At 45.1% G+C, this 20,173-nt stretch overlaps 3 protein-coding genes across 4 annotated transcripts; all 3 read left to right on the top strand.

The window, feature by feature from the left end:
* Positions 1–843: 843 nt before the first annotated feature.
* LOC146295346 (glyceraldehyde-3-phosphate dehydrogenase-like) lies at positions 844–5,414 on the top strand. Its single transcript, XM_084696191.1, has 12 exons — positions 844–962; positions 1,362–1,409; positions 3,115–3,214; positions 3,299–3,408; positions 3,505–3,595; positions 3,717–3,832; positions 3,944–4,025; positions 4,138–4,289; positions 4,427–4,505; positions 4,628–4,711; positions 4,919–5,016; positions 5,086–5,414. Exons 1-12 carry the CDS (start codon positions 859–861, stop codon positions 5,153–5,155), a joined length of 1,134 nt encoding a protein of 377 aa, XP_084552317.1. The 5' UTR covers positions 844–858; the 3' UTR covers positions 5,156–5,414.
* A 143-nt stretch (positions 5,415–5,557) lies between these two features.
* On the top strand, positions 5,558–14,259 carry iffo1a (intermediate filament family orphan 1a). Its single transcript, XM_084696190.1, has 9 exons — positions 5,558–6,974; positions 9,186–9,246; positions 9,397–9,492; positions 10,056–10,196; positions 10,307–10,494; positions 10,594–10,711; positions 11,007–11,102; positions 11,218–11,348; positions 12,154–14,259. Exons 1-9 carry the CDS (start codon positions 5,965–5,967, stop codon positions 12,308–12,310), a joined length of 1,998 nt encoding a protein of 665 aa, XP_084552316.1. The 5' UTR covers positions 5,558–5,964; the 3' UTR covers positions 12,311–14,259.
* A 1,079-nt stretch (positions 14,260–15,338) lies between these two features.
* Positions 15,339–19,726, top strand: vamp1a (vesicle associated membrane protein 1a). Of its 2 annotated transcripts, none has more exons than XM_084696193.1 (5): positions 15,339–15,525; positions 16,465–16,591; positions 17,153–17,311; positions 18,909–18,960; positions 19,084–19,726. In XM_084696193.1, coding segments are annotated over exons 1-5 (357 nt in total). In that variant the 5' UTR covers positions 15,339–15,523; the 3' UTR covers positions 19,101–19,726. The 2 variants fall into 2 exon arrangements, with proteins under 2 accessions (XP_084552319.1, XP_084552318.1); XM_084696192.1 differs by lacking the exon at positions 15,339–15,525 and adding an exon at positions 15,617–15,900.
* The last annotated feature ends 447 nt before the right edge of the window (positions 19,727–20,173 follow it).

Genomic DNA, 20,173 nt, shown 5'->3' with positions numbered 1-20,173 from the left:
GATATGATCCCAAACATATGTAATTTTGTAATACCAAACTTTACAGTGTGGGGGAGGTTCATGATTTTCCCTGAAGCAGACTGGTGTTCTGGGCTGTTCCATGCCCCCTCACTCTACACAATATGAAAGGAGGAAAATGGGAAGGTGAGGGGGAGAGGGTGGCAGAGTGTTGGCAGGTTTTTGTCAAGGGCCTTAAAGTCTTTCCTCTAAATGTCAGCTGTCGGTGGAAATGGATCCCCTGGATCTCTCTCTCTCTCTCTCTCAGTTGGCACTGCATCTGCAGGTCATAGGGATGGTGTGTGACCAGGATAAGGAAGAATTGCAGTAACTGGGCTCCCATCTCCTTGACCACTTCCTTACATCCTGAAACATGGAGCAGAATATGTGCATTTAAATATTTTCCATATTTGCGAAAACAAATAACTTACTCTAAAATGATGAAGTAGACATATGTGACTGACTGACAATGAAAAGGTATATTTCAAATCCATTCTTCAAATAAGTGTAGCCCTCATCGTGCTGTACTTCACGTAGCCTCATCACATGGTCCAAGGGCTCATTATCTGAATTCGAGGCTGCTTCAAGTAGGCAGCTCTGTAGTTTTGGGCTCTTGGCCAAATAATAGATAAAAGCAATGCTAAAAGCAAAAGCAGTTTTCAGTCTGAGTTTTTATTTTGCAAAGCAAACACCGGTCAGTCGCGCAAAGTTGCCCAAGTGAAGAAGCCGCCATTAGGCTGCCTAGTAGCCTACAGTTGCTTGGGCCTTCTCTGATGTACTGTAGGGAACGTAGTCTAGATTGACAAGCAACAACGACCTTGACATTATCAAGGGGCGTGCTCTCTCCGGGAACGTGTGTCTATGAGGGGAGTGTCCAGGGGCTCGGCGTGTATAAAATGTGTGCACATTGTTCATCGTCCCCGCTCTCACTTGCAAAGTGGAAAGACAGAGGCCCTTCATAAACGGTACTTTTTCAACTTTGTTTTGTGTTCTTTTACTTTTTTTTTTTTTTTATCTTTCCCTGTGTTCGTTCATTTAATGCAGTGTTGATTTTTATGCATTCATTCTTTCATAATATTACGATTCATGCGGTATCCAATGTATAACAACGTAGCGTTAAATTACAGCAGTTGACTTTTGGCGTTATCTCTGTCAGTGAAAAATACTGGCATACTTTCATAGGTTTTCTTAGTTCAATAATTTCTGCATGTTTTTATCTTGAACTGGTTTCGTTAAACGGAAGCATTGAAGATTTGTAGATTGGATTCTGGTGTTTTAGTATAGTGAAAATTCTGCTAAGTTATGCAAAGTTAATGTACCATTGTTTAATTCATTGTTAAATTGATTTTTTGTTTTTGTTTCAGTGAGGACTTGAACAGAACAGGCAAAATGGTGAAGATTGGAATCAATGGGTGAGTCTGCTTTTCCCCCTTTAGATGGGTATTTGATGGAAGGTCGGCAGAGTAAAAGTCCATTTGGATGTGTCGCAGACATCCTTATGGTTAGTGTCTGTACTGTCACTGAGGTGTACGTCCATCATGGCTGACCATTCTCTAATATTCTACCATCCTGGAGCGTGTCTGGGTCCTTTCTGTTATTTATATCCTCAGGCTGTGTCACGTCTGTCCCGTAGCGACCCTCTCTTCTCTCTCCTTTCCTCAGCTGTCACATTCCTTTTTTCTGTGTGTATTTATATACACATAACCTTTCCAGCAAAAGTTCAGAGGCCACTGAAGGCCAGTTTCAGGGAGCTCTGAGGCTATCTGTGCTCTCTCTAAACCTGCCACTGAGTGGTGGGGGAGGGGGGGGGGATTAGCATGATATGACAGGCACTTTAGCCAGACTAGCCTCAGGAAACCATGCCTGTTTGTAACATGAAACACTGGTGCCTAGACAAGGCTGTTAGTGAAGTATATCAACCTTTTTTATAAAGGATTGAAACTTAAGAGGTTGGCCTTAATCTAATCACCCCACACAAGGAGGAAATGGTCTGCCTTTATAACTAGCTACTGAAGTAGCTATGATTTGACAGACACCTTATGATTCGTGTGTTCAAAAGGGTTTTATTGCCTACATTGTTCCCCAACACTGATATCCCCCCTGGTGAACTGTTACTCTGATACATTCATATAGTGTCTTAGTTTAGCTAAGGGGGTGTGCTGACATGCGTCAGTGGTCAACCTAATATTGGCTCACGATTAGAAAAATTACAATTTAAGGTAATTGAATGTCCTCTTCTGGTTAGATTTACATAGCTTGGGCTATGTTTTACGTCAGTGTAGGACAAGAGCAGATCCTGGAACAGCTGGCAAGCTTTGTAATTGTTATGGCAACAGTTCCAAGCATCATTAACAGAATGTCATGTTGGCTATGCAAGGGGCTTGATTAGTTAGTTTGTGCAGATCAGCTGACTGTTGGAACTGACAGCAACTCAGACAGGAGTGTTGCAGTCCAGTTGACAATGGGAACATTAGACCCTGCGGTTGACTTGTCTAGATGGGCATCGTCACTATCAGTGGTGGGTTTGTTTAACCAGTAACTTCTAGATTAGGTCTCATTCACCATTACAGCTATAGGACTGCAAGGTATATATTCATTCCACTGAGCTTTATATCCATGGGGCTGCATCTGTGACACATATTATCCTTGTGAAGGTCTTAGACTTGTAAACTGACACTGAAAACCCTAAAATCATGATGATTTGGTTTGCTTTTTGTGAAAGCAACTAGAAGTTTTCTAATGCTGTATCAACGGTTGGGCTAGATACCTGTCCACTTCTGCCCTTGACCAGCTCCTTGTTCTCAATGTCTGCTGTCAATGCCAGTGTGGCTGAGCAGACTGCGTCCATATTAGGGATAAACATGGGCTTTGAGCTGCTAATGTCAAGTATTGTTATCTGTCAGACTTGGGCAGGCCTTGTATGGCTGGATTATTTGGTGTGGAGGATATACAGCTACTTTCCCCTAGTGGTCAAATGAAATGCAGTCACAGGGAGGCGTTCTTGAAAAGTTGCAGCACCATTGTTTGTATATATACAACAGACATGCAATGATTGTCGACTGTCATTCTCTCTTGTATTGCTGCTGCCCTTTACATATTGTATTTGTTTCTGGTCAGATTTGGCCGTATCGGGCGTCTGGTCACCCGCGCTGCTGCCTTAGGTGGCAAGGTAGAGGTTGTCGCCATCAACGATCCCTTCATCGACCTGGACTACATGGTGAGAGAAGCTGCTTTTATATGGAGGCAGATGTAAATGGGTTGGGGTGGTTTGGGTTCTGACTGTCTCTGCTCCTGTCCACAGGTGTACATGTTCAAGTATGACTCCACACACGGCGTGTGGAAGCACGGAGAAGTGAAGGCCGAGGGCGGCAAACTGATCATCGGCAGCATGTCCATCACTGTCTTCCACGAGTAAGTTCTCTCAGGCTGGCTGGTGGGCTAGTGTCATGTCTGGGTGTGCTCTGCTGGTTTGGGTTGTGATGGTGTCTTTTGTTCTGTGCTATCCAGGAGAGACCCAACTAACATCAAGTGGGCTGATGCTGGTGCCACCTACGTGGTTGAGTCTACTGGCGTGTTCACCAACATCGAGAAGGCCTCCGTAAGTCTCCCATGTTCTGGGTTCGGCCAGCAAACAAAATGCATAATTAAATGTTGACCTTTTCATGTGCTTTGAAACTGCTTTTAAAGATTTCTTGCTAAATGACCCTTTCCTCGTCCAGTTCCACCTGAAAGGCGGGGCCAAGAGGGTGATCATCTCCGCCCCCAGTGCCGACGCCCCCATGTTTGTGATGGGCGTGAACCACGAGAAGTACGACAACTCCATGACTGTTGTCAGGTAAGTGAAGGACGGACCGCCCTGTCAACGTCACATGTCTGTCTCTTCAATTGTGAAACCAAACGTGATCCGTTCTGCTTGAGTTCTTCAGTCTTTGCTTTGTTTCCACAGCAATGCTTCCTGCACTACCAACTGCCTTGCTCCCCTGGCCAAGGTCATCAATGACAACTTCACCATTGTGGAGGGACTCATGGTGAGGAGGGCCCTCTAGTGGCTTGAGGATGAAGAATGAACACCTTATCGATGTTTATCAACAGGCTTTCCTTGAAGTTGTAGAACTTGACGTTCACCCCTCCTCCCTTCAGAGCACAGTCCATGCCATCACGGCCACACAGAAGACCGTAGACGGACCCTCCGGTAAACTGTGGAGAGACGGACGTGGTGCCTCCCAGAACATCATCCCCGCCTCCACCGGTGCTGCCAAGGCCGTGGGCAAGGTTGTTCCTGAGCTGAATGGGTATGTTGACAGGGGTCCTTGACAAATGATTGTGTGGAAAAGGAGGTTGTACAATTTAGTTTCCTTCATATTAGGGTGTGGTCAAATGCACATTTAAATTTCTGTACTGTTGACTCTAACCTGACTGTTTCTCACAGTAAGCTGACTGGTATGGCCTTCCGTGTCCCAACCCCCAACGTGTCTGTGGTTGACCTGACTGTTCGTCTGGAGAAGCCCGTAAGCCCTTTAGCAAAATTGCACCACCTTTAGTGTGGCCTTGTGAAAGAGTTGGGTTCCCTGGACACAGGTCCAGTCTTCAAGCCTGCATTGAGCCCTGGTGTTGGCCTGTCATTCCCCAGGCCAAGTACGACGATATCAAGAAGGTGGTCAAGGCCGCTGCTGAAGGACCCATGAAGGGAATTCTGGGGTACACAGAGGACCAGGTAAGCACCTCCCTCTACTGCTTCCGACACCCTCATAGGGATCTCGGTGCATCCATGGTCTGACGTCATAAGATGAATCATTTCTCTCACCATGTGGATACATGCATGTGCAGAATATGTAGTACATGGGCTCAAACGGTAGGGGGCAGTGTCTTGCTGTATAATGAGCCGACCGCCTGACCCCTGTTCTTGGCCTGCTTGTCTCAGGTTGTGTCAACAGACTTCAACGGTGACTGCCGCTCCTCCATTTTCGATGCTGGCGCAGGCATCGCTCTCAATGACCACTTTGTCAAGCTGGTGTCATGGTGGGTATTCGCAGCTCGTTAAGGAACACCTGTACTACCGTTCACTAAATCTGTCCGCCTCGCCCACAGGTACGATAATGAGTTTGGCTACAGCAACCGTGTCTGCGACCTCATCCTGCACATGGCCTCCAAGGAGTGAGGTCTCCACCCTGACCTATGACCTTCTCCAGACCTGGACCCCACCTGAAGTCCACTTGAGAATGAACCCATAGATGAATTCAATAACATTTTTATATTAAGTCACCTTTTCTGTACTTTTGGAAGAACTGGGTAGGAAGACTGACTTTGCTTACGGAATGTGTCTTGACACCTGTGGTCTGCTGCACTGTCGTTGTCAACTTTGCACTGTCACAATAAAAGTCTGTGAATAAGTCTGGTTTGACTGAAAACGATGCCCAGATATTTGTACATTTGGTAATTATTTATACGTTTAATCACTGACGTTATTAAACTGTCTTCAGGCAGTCTTAACTTAATCGCGCCTTACATTACCGTCGTTTTTAAACCCGTCGATTAGGCAATATAAATTCTAAAACTGACTAGTGCAGGACAATTCAAATAAGTCTAACAGCCTATAAAATGTCGTTCACGAGGTCCTTCGAAATCCGTAGGTGCGCTTCTACTCCAGTTCCAACGGTAGTTATGAGCCGCAGTCCGTCGCTTATTTATTTCTGGCAGGCTGTTAATACTGCTACATCGCTGCTAGGACTACCCTTATACCAACACTAAAGTTAGTAGATGTTCCATGCTAGGTGCGTAGTTCATTTTTAATCTGGACAACACAGCATTAAAATTAAAAAACGCATCTTTGCTTATGCGGGACATATTTTTGTGGCATTGGCGCAGTTTCTTTGCCGTAGCCTTAGTCGTAAGTAAATCAAATACATTTCAACAGTAACTTATCTGTGTTAGGAATTAGCTGTCAAGCTAAATAAAGGACACTTTTCCATGCCGGATTTCGAGCATTTCAGATTTTCATACTCCAATATGAATCCGTTACTGGGGGAGAACGCCTTTCTGATGCAGCAGCAGCAGCATCAATTGACGAGCCAGTCAGTCTCCCCCACTGCAGGCCTGGACTATTACGGCGCACCTGAACCTGGATATATCTTGGGGGACAACACCGGCTTCGGACAGGACGGGCTATCTGGCCTGGACTTCGGTGCTTTCCCCCCATCGGGACTTGCATACCTGCATCTAAACAACTCCATGCACCGCACGCCTCCGCCCCCAGCCGCGATGGCGCTTCGGAACGACCTGGGCTCCAACATAAGCGTTCTGAAAACCCTTAATTTACGATTCCGTTGCTTTTTGGCCAAAGTACACGAGCTGGAACGTCGGAATAAAGCGTTGGAGAAACAGCTTCAGATGGCCTTGGAAAACAACGAGGACAGCGGAGACGCACCAGTGAAAAAGCCGGTGACCAAAGAGATGGGGGTACAGACCGGTTTCATCGGGCCTCTTCCCCTATGGCCCGGACACGTCCCAGTTCAGAACGCAAATAACCCCGCATACATGCCTGGAGGCCTGTTATCTCCTTCCCTTCACAGGCCTACCTCCCTCTCCATTGAATCCAACACTAGATCAATGCTTGCAAACTCAAATCCTAACCTTACGCTGACCGATTCCAATTCGAACCTCACTTCCAGTATCCCCGTCAGCCCGAGGACTCCAACGGACTCATCCAAAACTATCTCCAACATTAATGAGAGGTACGTCAGTTCAGGGACAGGGGTCTACAGTATCCCGCCTCCGCGCTTCCTACCGGGAAACCTTTGGTCCTACAACCACACCCGCCGATTTGACACGGGCAGAGAGGCCCGCGCAACGGTCCCTGGAGTGTCCTGTGCGCATTCGGACGGGGTGGGAGTGCAGATCGACACCATCACACCGGAGATACGGGCCCTGTACAACGTGCTCGCTAAAGTGAAACGAGAGAGAGACGAGTACAAGCGCAGGTGAGAAATGAAACTACCAGGCTCTGCAGTGATGTTGTTTGTCTCCATATGAGCTATAGAACCATAGACGCCGATGGCTTCATATCCCCATCACGATCATGACACTTTACACGAGGAGCAGATTCTGAGAATGTGTGGTAAGATTGGTAAACATTCAATTAATGTACACAGACATGACATGTAAGTCTGGAGATAGTGAGAAGAGGAGCAGGAGGATGATGTTTCTGGTGGTGGTGCTGGTGGTGGTGCTGATGTTGATGTTTCTTTCAGAACCAGAGGGATGGTTTCCAGTAGTCAGTAGGTTGTGTGATGATCTGTTCACTGAGGTCCTACAGTGTACAGTATTGGGTCTACCGTTAGAAATGTGTTATGAAGATGGCTCCAGACCCTGACACCAGGCAGCTTGAGATCTGACCAGAGGAAATAGTGTAGCCTGATGACTTAACAGCACCTTCATTATGCTCTCTTAGTAAGCAAGCCAATGCTATTCTCAGATATTGTGTATCCTATATGTGTTCTAAATGGAGTTAAAGCTAAATGGATACTGGAAATGGCAGGGTTATGCAAATGAACCAAATCCAAGAGGTTGTAAGAGGTTAAAAAGGATGTGTAGCCTCAGAAGTGTTTATATTCTTAAGTCTCTCCTTTTCATCTCTCTTAAATCCATTTAATGCTCCAAGTGATATGAATGCCTTTCAAGGCTTGTAGGGGATATAGTTCAAACATGCCCACCAGATGAGGGACCTGGAAGCCCAGTGGAGGATTATGATGACAATCAACAGGGGAGAAGTTCAAAACACTTGTTTTTTTTCTCACCTTATCACATGACCTGGCACACTCTCCTGTACCTCCTCCCCCTTTCTTTCCTGCTCTCTTTTTTCTGCCTTTCTCTATCTCCCTCTCCCTCTCTCACTGTCTCTTTCATCCACCTCACTCCTTTCATCGCACCCACCCACCCTCACACCCTTTCTTTCACTCCCTCTCGACCCCCCCACCCCCCCTCTCTCGCTTTCAGTTCTCTCCACCTCCACGCCATGCTCTCCTCCCCTCTGCGTTTGTCCCGGCACCTGCAATGCAGCACTGTAGCACTGTATTGAGAGTTGGGACCGCTAGTCGTGATGCCATCAGACAGTGTAGCTGCATCTCTCTCTCTCTCTCTCTCTCTCTCTCTCTTTCTCTCTCTCTCTCTCTCTCTCTCTCTCCCTCTCTCTGTAACTCACACTCATACAGACACACAATGTTAACAAAGACAGAACCAACACAATGATGCTCTTTCTTTTCTATTGAACACACATCCACAAACATTCCTCCCTCATTCTCCCCATCTCTCTCTTCCCTGCTCCTCACTCCCTCCCCCATTCTACCCTCTACCCCCCCCCTCCCCCCCGCTCTCCTCACTTCCCCCCCTCCATTCTCTCCCTGTCCCCTGTAAGCAGTCGTCCTGCTCTGCTGCGTCAGGGAGACTGCTGACATCATCGCAACGCCAGAGCCTGACATCAGTAACCTTCCATTAGGACCAGACTGCTCATGTTGCAGAGAGAAGGACCCATCTCTCTGTGACAATCAGCCTGTCTATGTCATGGTCAATACACACACTGTGTGGCTTATTAATGTCTCCTCTGTCACAGGGAGGGTCAAGGTTATTTTCTTAGGCTCACAAAATAGGTGTTTACCTTTTTTTCTGCTTAAGTGAAGATTCATTTAAATTCAATTAGAATAGTTAAACCTATGAAGAAAATATATTTTTCACTGCAGAAAGTTCTCTCTCTTGTATCACCATGTTCCACCATCTGGTTAGTGAGTGTTCAACATCACTGTCTGTTTAAAACAAGCTAAGGAGCTGTTTCAACACACCAAGCCAGTGTCCCTATAGAACACCGTGAACACACAGTTAATAGAATGTCTTACCGCATATCCACGTGAGCTGACTCAACAACCATCCTGCCCAGACACACACACACACACACACACACATGGTTCTGGCCTTCTGAGGGTTGAGGAGTGGGAGACTGATGGGGTGTTGCAGTGTGCTCTACATACGTACTGCATGTGCTGCCATTACGTAACCCAGCTGGCTGAGGGCGACATGCAGAGCTTGTCTGTTAAGGTTCAAACACTAGTTTGTCACTACAGAACTACTGTATGCAGCTGGCTGACTTCTGCAAAGTCCATTTGGCAGTTTCACAATGTGTGTGTGCATGTGTGTCTCAGATGGGAGGAAGAATACACAGCCAGGGTGGACCTGCAGGAAAAAGTTTCAGAGCTTGAAGAGGTAAATGTCCCCCTTTCATCTGCTGACTCACCTCCAACCTGTACACTTCCAACCTTTAAGACAGAAGGCCCTAACACAGTGTGGGTGTGTGGGTGTGGGTGTGGGCGTGTGTGTGCGTGTGTGTGTGTGTGTGTGTGTGTGTGTGTGTAGGACCTCCAGGAGAGCGAGGTGTGTCAGGATGAGCTCGCCCTCAGGGTCAAACAGCTGAAGGCAGAGCTGGTCCTGTTCAAAGGCCTCATGAGCAATGTGAGTAAAGAATTTGCCGATGAGGTGATGGACTCGAACCCTGGACTCACTTGTCATATTTAGCTGTTCTATTCATAGACATGCTTTATATTAGGGTTGGCAATCTTTTGGTACCTCACGATTTGATTCAAATTTATTCTTGGGGCCACAAATTGTTAGAAAATCAATTCACGATTTTTAGCAATTTTTTATAAAAATATTTATTTGACATTTGTGAATTGCTGGAAGACTGAACTGGGATTTAAATGTGAATCAATTTTTTCCCGACCCCCACTATATATAGGCCTGTAGCTGAATACTATGGTGTTATATACCTCTATACTAGGTCTGGAGATAGATTGGTACATTTACTTATCTGTTGTTTATTGTAACATTCCTTTTTAAGAATTTGAAGTTGAAGTGAATACATTGAATTCAATTGTTTTCGTCACACATTTAATAAGAAGAGGAGTTTTCTGAAAGCACAGCTGTATGCTGTTGAACACACTACACAAACAACCCTGTGAAGGTCTCTAACTCTCTCTATTCCTCTCTTCCCCTCCTTTTCTCCCTGGGTCTGTCAGAACCTGTCGGAGCTGGACAGTAAGATCCAGGAGAAGGCCATGAAGGTGGACATGGACATCTGTAGGAGGATCGACATCACGGCCAGGCTGTGTGACGTGGCCCAGCAGAGGAACTGTGAGGACATGATCCAGATCTTCCAGGTCAGAACCATAGTGTACAATCAGGAAACTATGAATGACATAAAGGACCGATGACATTAACAGCCATTGTAACCACCTGTTGAAGTCCTTTCTTTTGTACCTCTCCTCAGCACGTGGCCACGCCTCCTTCCACCCTCCGTCGTCCCCGTAAGCAGACGGCCCAGTCCGCCAAAGGCTGCGAAGGAGACGAGACTTTCAGTTTGTCTGAAAGTGAGGGAGGCGGGACCAAAGAGGACGATTCATGCAGCACGTCAGCCAATCAGATCAACGAGGAAATGCAGAGGATGTTGAATCAGCTGTGGGTTTCTGGGGTGATTGGCATGGGATGTTGGGGGTTGGAATTGTATACGTGATCTTGAATTAGTCATGATAATGTGTGTGTGTGTGTGTGTGTTAGTCGAGAGTGTGAGTTTGAGGATGACTGTGACAGTTTGGCCTGGGAGGAGACTGAGGAAACCCTGCTTCTGTGGGAAGATTTCCCAGGATGCACTCTGGGCGTGGAGTCCCAAGGCGAGGTAAGTCATCATGCCGTGTGTGTTCAAACAGATTAATCCTGAAGTCACTGTAAGGTGTGATAAGGTGTGTGTTGATAAACTGTAGGTATACACACACACATAGTAACTCGCACACATTCTGCCAAAACACTACGGCCAGACTATTTTTGACCTTGTAATCCATTGACATGTAATGCGTGTAACCACCTAGTTGACCAATTACTAGCTTTCTCACTTAGTCTTCTATTCTTGTCTCGATGGAAGTTTTTAAAGCTTTGTTACTGCTTTCTCTTTCTCCATGACACACACACGACAGCAGCAGGATGAGTCCATAGAGAAGGTGATAAAGGACACAGAGTCGCTGTTCAAATCCAGAGAGAAGGAGTACCAGGATACCATCGACCAGATCGAGGTGAGGGAGGAGTCAAGGGGATAGGGAAGGTTGAGATGAGTCACGTGTCTGTGTGTTAATGCTGTACGTTTCCTCTGAAACACAAACACTACATATCTGTGTGTGTTCTCCCCAGCTGGAGCTGGCTACAGCGAAGAGCGACATGAACCGCCACCTCCATGAGTACATGGAGATGTGCTCCATGAAGAGAGGCCTCGACGTCCAGATGGAGACCTGCAGGAGGCTCATCACCCAGAGCGGAGACAGGTACGACACTCTTCCTGAGGCAGTCAGGTACGACACTCTTCCTGAGGCAGTCAGGTACGACACTCTTCCTGAGGCAGTCAGGTACGACACTCTTCCTGAGGCAGTCAGGTACGACACTCTTCCTGAGGCAGTCAGGTACGACACTCTTCCTGAGGCAGTCAGGGAACGACACTCTTCCTGAGGCAGTCAGGTACGACACTCTTCCTGAGGCAGTCAGGTACGACACTCTTCCTGAGGCAGTCAGGTACGACACTCTTCCTGAGGAAGTCAGGTACGACACTCTTCCTGAGGCAGTCAGGTACGACACTCTTCCTGAGGCAGTCAGGTACGACACTCTTCCTGAGGCAGTCAGGTACGACACTCTTCCTGAGGCAGTCAGGTACGACACTCTTCCTGAGGCAGTCAGGTACGACACTCTTCCTGAGGCAGTCAGGTACGACACTCTTCCTGAGGCAGTCAGGTACGACACTCTTCCTGAGGCAGTCAGGTACGACACTCTTCCTGAAACTGAGCCCAGAGGCAGGTACGAGAACGACCACATACTCCCCGCCAGTTATTTCATGAAAACCTTTACCTGGGAACTTACAAGTACATGGGTAGGTAGAACCAGATGTAAACACAAGGTTGTAGATACTGATACTGATTCTCCACAAAGAACTTTGGCTCCCCTCTGACTAATTATCTCTGAGTCTGTTATATTTCTGACTGCCAAATTAAGAAATATCTTCTGAAAGCTGATGGTCAGGTTTTTAGATCCATGACTGGCCTCTTGGGATATTCACCCTGTCTCTCTGCCTCCTTCCAGTAAATCTCCCTGCCTCATCCCTGTGGCGGCTGAGGACTCTGAGGATGGAGAGAAGGAAGGGAAGAAAGCTCCTCCAGGACACTCTGAGAGTAACGAGTCCTGCTGTGGCACCCAAGCTACCGGCTGTGTCCCGTCGCTACCCTGGAGGAAGCCCTAACACTCGTCTCCAAATCTCCAAATATCATCTACACCGGGCTGTTTACAAGTCTTAAATCATGTAACCAGGAGACTCTCAGAGTCTTCCTAGTACCGGGACCTAGTGAAGCAGTGTCATTACTGCCCTCCTGTGGTTGGAGGTTGATACTACTCACTACACTGCAAGGAAATTAAATAGCACTTTAAAGGTATCCTATAATATGAAGACATGAGCGATACAAATGAACACTTTTGTTTATTTTGCACACTGCAACTAGCTTTACAGAGGGAGGTGCAACCTGAATGATTTGCACACAGTTTATGTTGATAAAGATGCCTTATTTTCCAGACACTGGCTGGTCAAAAAAGACAAAATGCACAATTAGAAATAACTGTACATCTTCAACCTTGTCAATGCAATGATCATCCTGTTGAGACAGGATTTAACAAGATTTAACAAGTTTTAATGCCAATGCAACTGCTATAAACCACTTCATTTAAAATATAACAATGCAGATAGCAATAGTACAATGTTTTAGAAAGATTAAGTGCATTCAATTAAAAACAACTTGCTGTTGTTTGATTAATTAAATGTTAGTTTCCCCCCCATCTTAATCTTCATCCCAATAATATGCAGCCACAAGCCAGTCACTCGCCCTGCTCCTTTAATAGCACACATGCAGTGCTAATTTCAGTACACTGCAATCCTGGATCCATTACTCAACAATAACACAATCACCAACAGTCTGAGGATACAAACGCAAAGATATTGAATGTTTTGTAACATAACCCATTGAGTGCAGTTTTGAAACTAAAGCCAGATATCCTATAAGGTTATAGGACAAAAGTGACATTTAAGAAATAGGAACCATTAATGTCGAGGGGTCCTGATGTAGACCTAAACTTGTCTCTACTGGCCTCGGTAGCCTCTGGGCTGATGATGTCACGCCCTGTTCTCTCCACCACAGTAACTACAGCTCTGCTGGCCAGGACAGAGCAGAGCAGCTCACCATGGTAGGACAGTCGTAGGACTAGAAGGTTTAGTGTAGATGCAGTCCCTGATTAGGAATCCACCCTCGAATTTCCTGACACATCAAATGCATAGTATTTTATTATAATCATTTATTTACATTTTGAAAGAATATTTAAAAATGTGTGTTTTGCTTCCTCGATGTACAGTTTGTAAATCCAGGCTTGTGAAGCTGCTCAAACCTGTGTAATCAACAGCAAGGCTGTATAAAATGCTGAAGTGTGTAAGCTTTCACTGTCGATGTTAATGAATGTAAATATCATGTACAGGGGAACACACTGTAGAACAGAAATGTACAATGTATTTAATCACTGAGGGGAGGCAATACGACTCGAATGGAACTCAAATGTTAAGGGAGCTAATATCTAAAGTGTGCACAAATATGAAAAGAATCTGTACAGTAGGTGTGCATGTCTTGTCAGTGTGGGTGCTTCTGTGTCTGTATGTATAGCAGTGTGGTGGAAGTTCACTTGTTCACCTCCTTGGGCAATCAAAAACAACAACACTTTTCTACAATAGCAACATGAATATTCACTTACTATAGTCTGTCTTAAGTCTAGACTTTGCTCATGAGAGTCCACGGAATGTACAGAAACCACAATGAAACAAAGCATAAAAAGTACAAAAGCAACAAATTAATCTACATAGCCGGCAACAGACAACAAAAACTCTTCTTTATCCAATATCATTGCATTCAGTACAGTTGAGCAAGCAAGTCAACTTTTGAAAAGATTAATACATGTACGTAAAACATAAAAAAGACTTTGACAACTGTTGTGTGAATGATGAAAAGATGGTGGCTTAGTGTTTGTGAGGTGAGGAAACTTTACTTTCAGTCTCAGATATCCATCCTGTGGCAGGGACAGTAGTGACAGATGTGAGCTGACTGTGTGTGTACCAACCTCTACCATCATGGAAACTGGAAACAGAATAAAAGGACTTGAATGAGTGTCTGGTCTGACTGAGGAATTTGTCTTGACTTATTTCTATTTATGTTGCCCCTCCAGACAATCTCTGTCTCTTTCTCTCTTTCTGTCTCCGTCTTACTTTCTCCCCCTTTGCTCCCTAATGGTCTTGTAATTCTCTTTCCTCAGAACTAAGCAAGAACAAAGTGAAATGGGGAAAACAGCGCAATAGCTAATCAATGAGAGAGAGCCAAAACAGCATAAAGAGACCATTAGGGAAAATCCAGTGCTATTTCAGCAGGAAGGATCTATTGCACGCAGCTCAGCAGAGGCCTTCCCACTGGAGCAGAAAGGAGTACCATTCGGAAGCTGGAAGTTAGTCTGCAAGGGGACTTTGAAAGGCTGTGTGTTGTAGCTGGGTACTGATGTGCTGAGTCTGTACTGGTATTGAGCTCCACTCCTCCTTCATATGCTTCCAACACACCTGATTCAAATGAATGGGTCGTTATCCAGCTCTGCAGAAGCCTGCTTATGACCATTCACTTAATTCAAGTGTTTTGGAGCAGGGAAACATCTAAAACATGCAGGACAGGGGTGCCCTGAGGACCAGGGTTGGGAACCACTGTTCTAGGAAATGAACGTAAACACTTTGACTGTTGGTGGTATTCTAACCCTAACTCTAACTCTGATAGTACACTGACTTCCTATCCAGATGCCACTGTGCAAGAATATCCCCAGGCCTGCACAAGCTTCCAGGGAAAACTGTGTGTGTCTGGGTAACAAAAAGAAAGTGCAGGTGTTACAAATAATCTAAAGCACAGTACCTCCATTCTCTTTGCATACATTTTTATAATAGTTGTAAAAATGTGCACTGCAGTTGTCATGTCATTGAAAACTATTGTGTAATTATATAATCTGAAATTAGACGTTTAAAATCAAGTTGTTTTTCCAAGCATCGATTGGGACTCATTCAGTCAACCGTCCCTACTACAGATGCAAACTGCCGTGCGTGTCGCGACAAACGTGCGTCAAACTGTCTCGTAAGGTTCTATCCTCACCGGCCTCAACCCGCTCTTACAGTTATATAAGGGGTGTGTGTTGAGAAAGTGAAAGAACGCGTTTGAATTTAGTAATGTTTTTTTAATTTTATATATATTATTCTCTGATCTGGAGCAACCTTAGTCTCTCTCTCTCTCTCTCTCTCTCTCTCTCTCTCTCTCTCTCTCTCTTTGAACCTACACGCTCCCCTTTTGCTCTCCCGTTACCTCGGATTTAAACCACTGAGCTGCGTTCCACAGAGATGTGAGTAAACGGAATTGTTCTTTTTTAAATTTACAAATGGTAGTACACATTAACATTTCGCTGTTTTCTATGGCATTATAACTGTAAGGGGATCTTGTATTTTAGTTTGTTTTACTGATGTCAGGTAGTTACTTTACGATGTAATTATATTTTATATTTGTTTATCTTGTAGCTAATCAAATGCTTCACTTAACATTTTTAGTTTTAAATGATAATACAGAAATACAAACTGTCACAAACAGTCTCAATATCGGTGCCAAAATGAGTCATTCGCTATGACTAATGACTCATCAGCGTATTAAAACAATGTCAAATGTACGATTGTAAATCAATATTCCGAATAATTTCTACTTTATTTGTGGTACTTTATTTGTGGTAAGTGCTCATCTGGGTATCCATCTGGCATGTTTATCGTTCTACACATTATTTTGTGAAGCGCTGTCTCCGATGTTTTTCAACTAATCTCACTCCATTTTGTTAGTGGAAAACCAAGCCTGTCTCATTCAGATTTAAATGTAAATGTGATTCTCGGTCGTGAATATAAGAAAAAGTTCTGACAGCGTGTCAAGGCCTCGTATTTATGTCGATGTCTTAACATTGTCTTGTCTAGACATAATTTTGTGATGTTATCCAATACCATAAGGGTATAGTCCCAACCAGATGTATAATCCCTTTGACGTGTTAAAATATTATTTATCAGTGTATTCCTTTTCAAATAGGCCTGAGTTGTGCAGGATTGCATTGTAGACTCACTGTCTCAGTGGGGCTGATGTCATATCCAAAACTCTCTGTCATTCTCTTCCAGCAGGTTATCAACTATAGGGTTATTTCAACAAAGGATGCTATCACACATGCAATTGATAATGTTGTTGTGTGATGACTCTCTCCCAACTTCTTTTCTGCTTCACCCTCCCCATACCTCTACACACACCTTTCCAGGTCTACTCCAGAAGCATCCACCCCGGGGACACCTGGGGCCCCGGAGGGAGAGGGGGGGCCACCAGCCCCGGCCCCCAACCTCACCAGTAACCGACGACTACAGCAAACCCAGGCACAAGTGGACGAGGCAAGACCCAGTTTGTGTTGTGTGTGTGTGTGTGTGATGAGAAGAATGAAATGATCATTGGAGTCATAGAAAGAAAGGGATGAAAGGGTAAAGGGAAGATAAATTAAAAGATGAGGGGATGGATGGATGGTGAAAGATTATTTGGAACAACGGATAGGGTGATTGTTCAAGGGAATAATGATGGTTGGAGGAGGAGAGAGGTCAATCATTGGCCAAGAGGAGATACATACCCACGGCTGCTGTCTGTGCCCGTGACTGACATCACCAACAGTCAGAAGGAGTGTTTCACCCTCTGGACACACAGTGGCCCTGAGGTTTCCCTCTCAGATCCGTTATCATGTGTTCTTCAGCAATAACCATGACCTGTCACATCACAGGAAAAATCCCTGGGCTAAACGATGAGGCACTCAACGACTGTCAACGATGCTGATCTGTAGCCTTTTGAATACATGGTCCTGTGGAATGTCGATGTCCATATTATACTCACCCCTCCTGTGGTCTCTGAGAATCTTCGACCAGTGTGTTGCTGATTGCTGACCAACAGTCCGTTGCCCCCTGCAGGTGGTGGACATCATGCGCGTAAATGTGGACAAGGTTCTGGAGAGGGACCAGCGGCTCTCTGAGCTGGACGACCGGGCCGATGCCCTGCAGGCCGGCGCCTCACAGTTCGAGAGCAGTGCTGCCAAGCTCAAGAACAAGTACTGGTGGAAAAACTGCAAGGTGAGTGTGTGCGTGTGTGTACATGTAAGTGTGAGAAAAAGACAGTGAGTGGGTAAGTGAGTGAGTGTGTTTGTTGCAAGCCAGTTTATAGATGTAGGCAGAAGGTCTGAATATAAGTTATTACACCATATATGTAGTCTGAACCACAGTAATTGAGAATGAGACCAAATAATTTCTGAAAAGGACGCAATCTCCCAAAGGACAGATATTAATTAATACCAACAATTTGTAAGATAACCTTCAAGTAGGTCAGGCCTTGAACCATTAGAACAACTTTGCGGTTTTATGCTGAGGCTTGCACAGTGCAAGCTACCATGACGTAACATATGAGCACATTATGAGAAAGTGCTCCACAGGCAGCCATTTTGTATAAACCAGCTCCCCTTTACACAAACACATACGCCCAGTTTTTTTTGTAACTGTCTCTGTTCTACCTGTGAGTCCTGGTTGTGGTCTGGTGTCCTGTGTGTTTTTGTGACTGTGCCTGCCTCGCCACTGAGGGGCTCCATCTTAGGCCTCTGAATTTGTACACTGCTCTCTCCTTCCTACTCACTTAACATATTAGATTTCCAATCTTTCCATCCAACTATCTGTCAATCCCTCTCTCTCACAGTATGAAAATATAAACCTAACCCGTCCCACGTCAATCCTCCCCCTCTTTCTCTCTCCCTCTCTGTGCTTCTGTTCTCTCTCTCTCTCTCTCTCTCTCTCTCTCTCTCTGTCTCTCTCTCTCTGTCTCTCTCTCTCTCTCTCTCTCTCTCTCTCTCTCTCTCTTTCTCTGTGGGCACAGATGGCTGGCTTGTTGCCCATCCAATGAGATGTCTCCGTAAGGGAAGGGGGAGGGGGCAGGTTAGAAAATCTCAATCTGGATTACAGAGGGGACAGGATTAAATCCCAGCTGTGGCTCGTGATGCAACCCCCCCAATCATCAACCCTCACTCATGCTCTCCTCTCTCAAGCTCTCTTCCTCTCTCTCTCTCTCTCTCTCTCTCTCTCTCTCTCTCTTTCTCGGACTCTCTCTCTCATTCCTTCTCCCCCATCATGCTCTCTTTTTTCTTTTTCCTGCTCTCTCTTTGTCTCACACACATACACTCAAACAGTCTGTCCCATTCTCCCGAATGTTTTTCACCCATGATCTCTCTCGTGTACACACACACACAAGTATTAATCACACGCTAAAGTTTCTGTCACACATGCTAGGTCATTTACAATCAACCCCGCCCCCTTCACTCTAACCCCTTGTTGTCCTCTAATCCTTGTCATCCGGTCCCCGCCCCCATCATCAGTTATTTCACTTTTTGCTCCTATTTAATATCATCCCTTCATCCCTGGCTCAGGCAGTATTTATATCCTTCCATCATGGCTCCTATCTAGGTGTGATGTATGAGCACACCTCTCCTTCTCAGCCCAGGCTGCTGCACCTGCTTACATGGTCCACCAACCTGAAGCCAGCACTTAGAAAATCAACATGAAGTACTGGACCAGTGGTTCAATAGCATGGGATGTGTGTGTATGTGGTTGTGTGTATATGTATGTTGGGTAAGAGAGAACATGTAGAATGTATTGAGCTAAAATCCTTTTAATTTTCTGTTTTCAGATGATGATTATCATGGCAGTTATAGGTGTTATATGCGTGGGAGTTGTCTTCTGTGAGTATCCTAGTTTATAAACTCAGCAACAGTTTACTTATGTAATTCATGTCTGTGGTTTATTGTATTACATGAACCAAATATGACAGATTTTTTACAATTTCCTCTTTTCTTCTCATGCAGTGTATTTCTTCTATTGAGCGGGTCTCAGCCATACAGAACAGACAAGCCTTTTTCCTCTTTTTAGTCTCTTCATCCCTGTCTCTGCCCTCTTCCGTCTCCTAATCCTTCCCTTTTCACTGATGCCTGCCTCCTCAATGTACATTTTCTGTCATTTCATAACCATGTATGAAGGACTGACTGAATGCGTTTTCCAGAGTGCTCTTGATGTCTCCACCTCATTGTTGCCCCTCCCTCTCTGATGACTCTTTTTAGACTCGAATGTGTGCTCCTGCCATGGTGATGCCATGTTTGTAATAGTGTGTAGTGTTTTAACTCGTCTTGTGAACCTCCATTTTCCTGTCTAGTCATTCTGTGGGTCTGTGGTCACTACGTACACACTAGCATATCTCGCTCCAATGTGATGTGGTTACTGTAAAGAGAAATGTTTTACATTACACTGAGAGAAAGGAAGGATGAAGTGACATTATCCAATACTGAACTGGGAATAACACTCTCTATTCTACAGACAATTGTCTGTCGACAAGTAATCGTCTGTATAGAATTCCAAGTTAAGTCTGAGCTTGATGGAATATTTTTGATAAGTGGCTTTGATTATATATCTGCAAAAGCAAAAGCTATTTCCTTGGCTTGTGCTTGTTCTAATAAAGGCATGAATCACATTGTGTCATTGTGTTTATTCAAGAAAGTCTACTTAACATCCTTGTATTTTGTGAATAAGTTCTTAGAAATCTTTTAGCAAACTTTCAATTCTTTTGTAAGTATGATTAGAAGGTGGTGTAGTGGTTGAGAACAAGGGCCTAAACCACAACGATCTGGGTTCAAATCCAGCACAGAGCGTAGGGCCTGACACATCCATGGGCCCAGATCCTGTAACCACGGCACACTCCCCGACTGTCCAGATCCCCTCTCCCAACTGTCTTTCCAGGTACCCAACCAGGAAAGGCTTAACCAAGAGTCTAAAAATACATTTACCTTCAGTTTTATTTATGTTGAAGAGTAAAAAATGGAGCTGTAGGAAAATCCTTCAGCCAGGTTTGAACACAAGACCCCTCACACAGTAGCCCACATCCTTAACCACTGAGCTGTCATG

Source organism: Hypomesus nipponensis, chromosome 4, assembly GCF_054491055.1.
Source record: "Hypomesus nipponensis isolate SF chromosome 4, ASM5449105v1, whole genome shotgun sequence".
In the NCBI taxonomy this organism is placed as follows: domain Eukaryota; kingdom Metazoa; phylum Chordata; class Actinopteri; order Osmeriformes; family Osmeridae; genus Hypomesus; species Hypomesus nipponensis.
The sequence above is the reverse complement of the archived record's forward strand: the minus strand, read 5'-3'. Positions and strand labels throughout refer to the sequence as shown.

Excerpts from the sequence above, each read along its gene's own strand:
- vamp1a (XM_084696192.1), top strand. The coding sequence starts at position 15,839 with ATGTACGATTGTAAATCAATATTCCGAATAATTTCTACTTTATTTGTG. Across the intron at positions 15,901-16,464 it reads TTTGTGGTACTTTATTTGTG|GTCTACTCCAGAAGCATCCA; the intron begins GTAAGTGCTCAT and ends ACACCTTTCCAG. Across the intron at positions 16,592-17,152 it reads CCCAGGCACAAGTGGACGAG|GTGGTGGACATCATGCGCGT; the intron begins GCAAGACCCAGT and ends TGCCCCCTGCAG.
- LOC146295346 (XM_084696191.1), top strand. The coding sequence starts at position 859 with ATGAGGGGAGTGTCCAGGGGCTCGGCGTGTATAAAATGTGTGCACATT. Across the intron at positions 3,215-3,298 it reads TCATCGACCTGGACTACATG|GTGTACATGTTCAAGTATGA; the intron begins GTGAGAGAAGCT and ends TCCTGTCCACAG. Across the intron at positions 3,409-3,504 it reads TCCATCACTGTCTTCCACGA|GAGAGACCCAACTAACATCA; the intron begins GTAAGTTCTCTC and ends TGTGCTATCCAG.
- iffo1a (XM_084696190.1), top strand. The coding sequence starts at position 5,965 with ATGCCGGATTTCGAGCATTTCAGATTTTCATACTCCAATATGAATCCG. Across the intron at positions 6,975-9,185 it reads AGAGACGAGTACAAGCGCAG|ATGGGAGGAAGAATACACAG; the intron begins GTGAGAAATGAA and ends TGTGTGTCTCAG. Across the intron at positions 10,197-10,306 it reads ACATGATCCAGATCTTCCAG|CACGTGGCCACGCCTCCTTC; the intron begins GTCAGAACCATA and ends ACCTCTCCTCAG.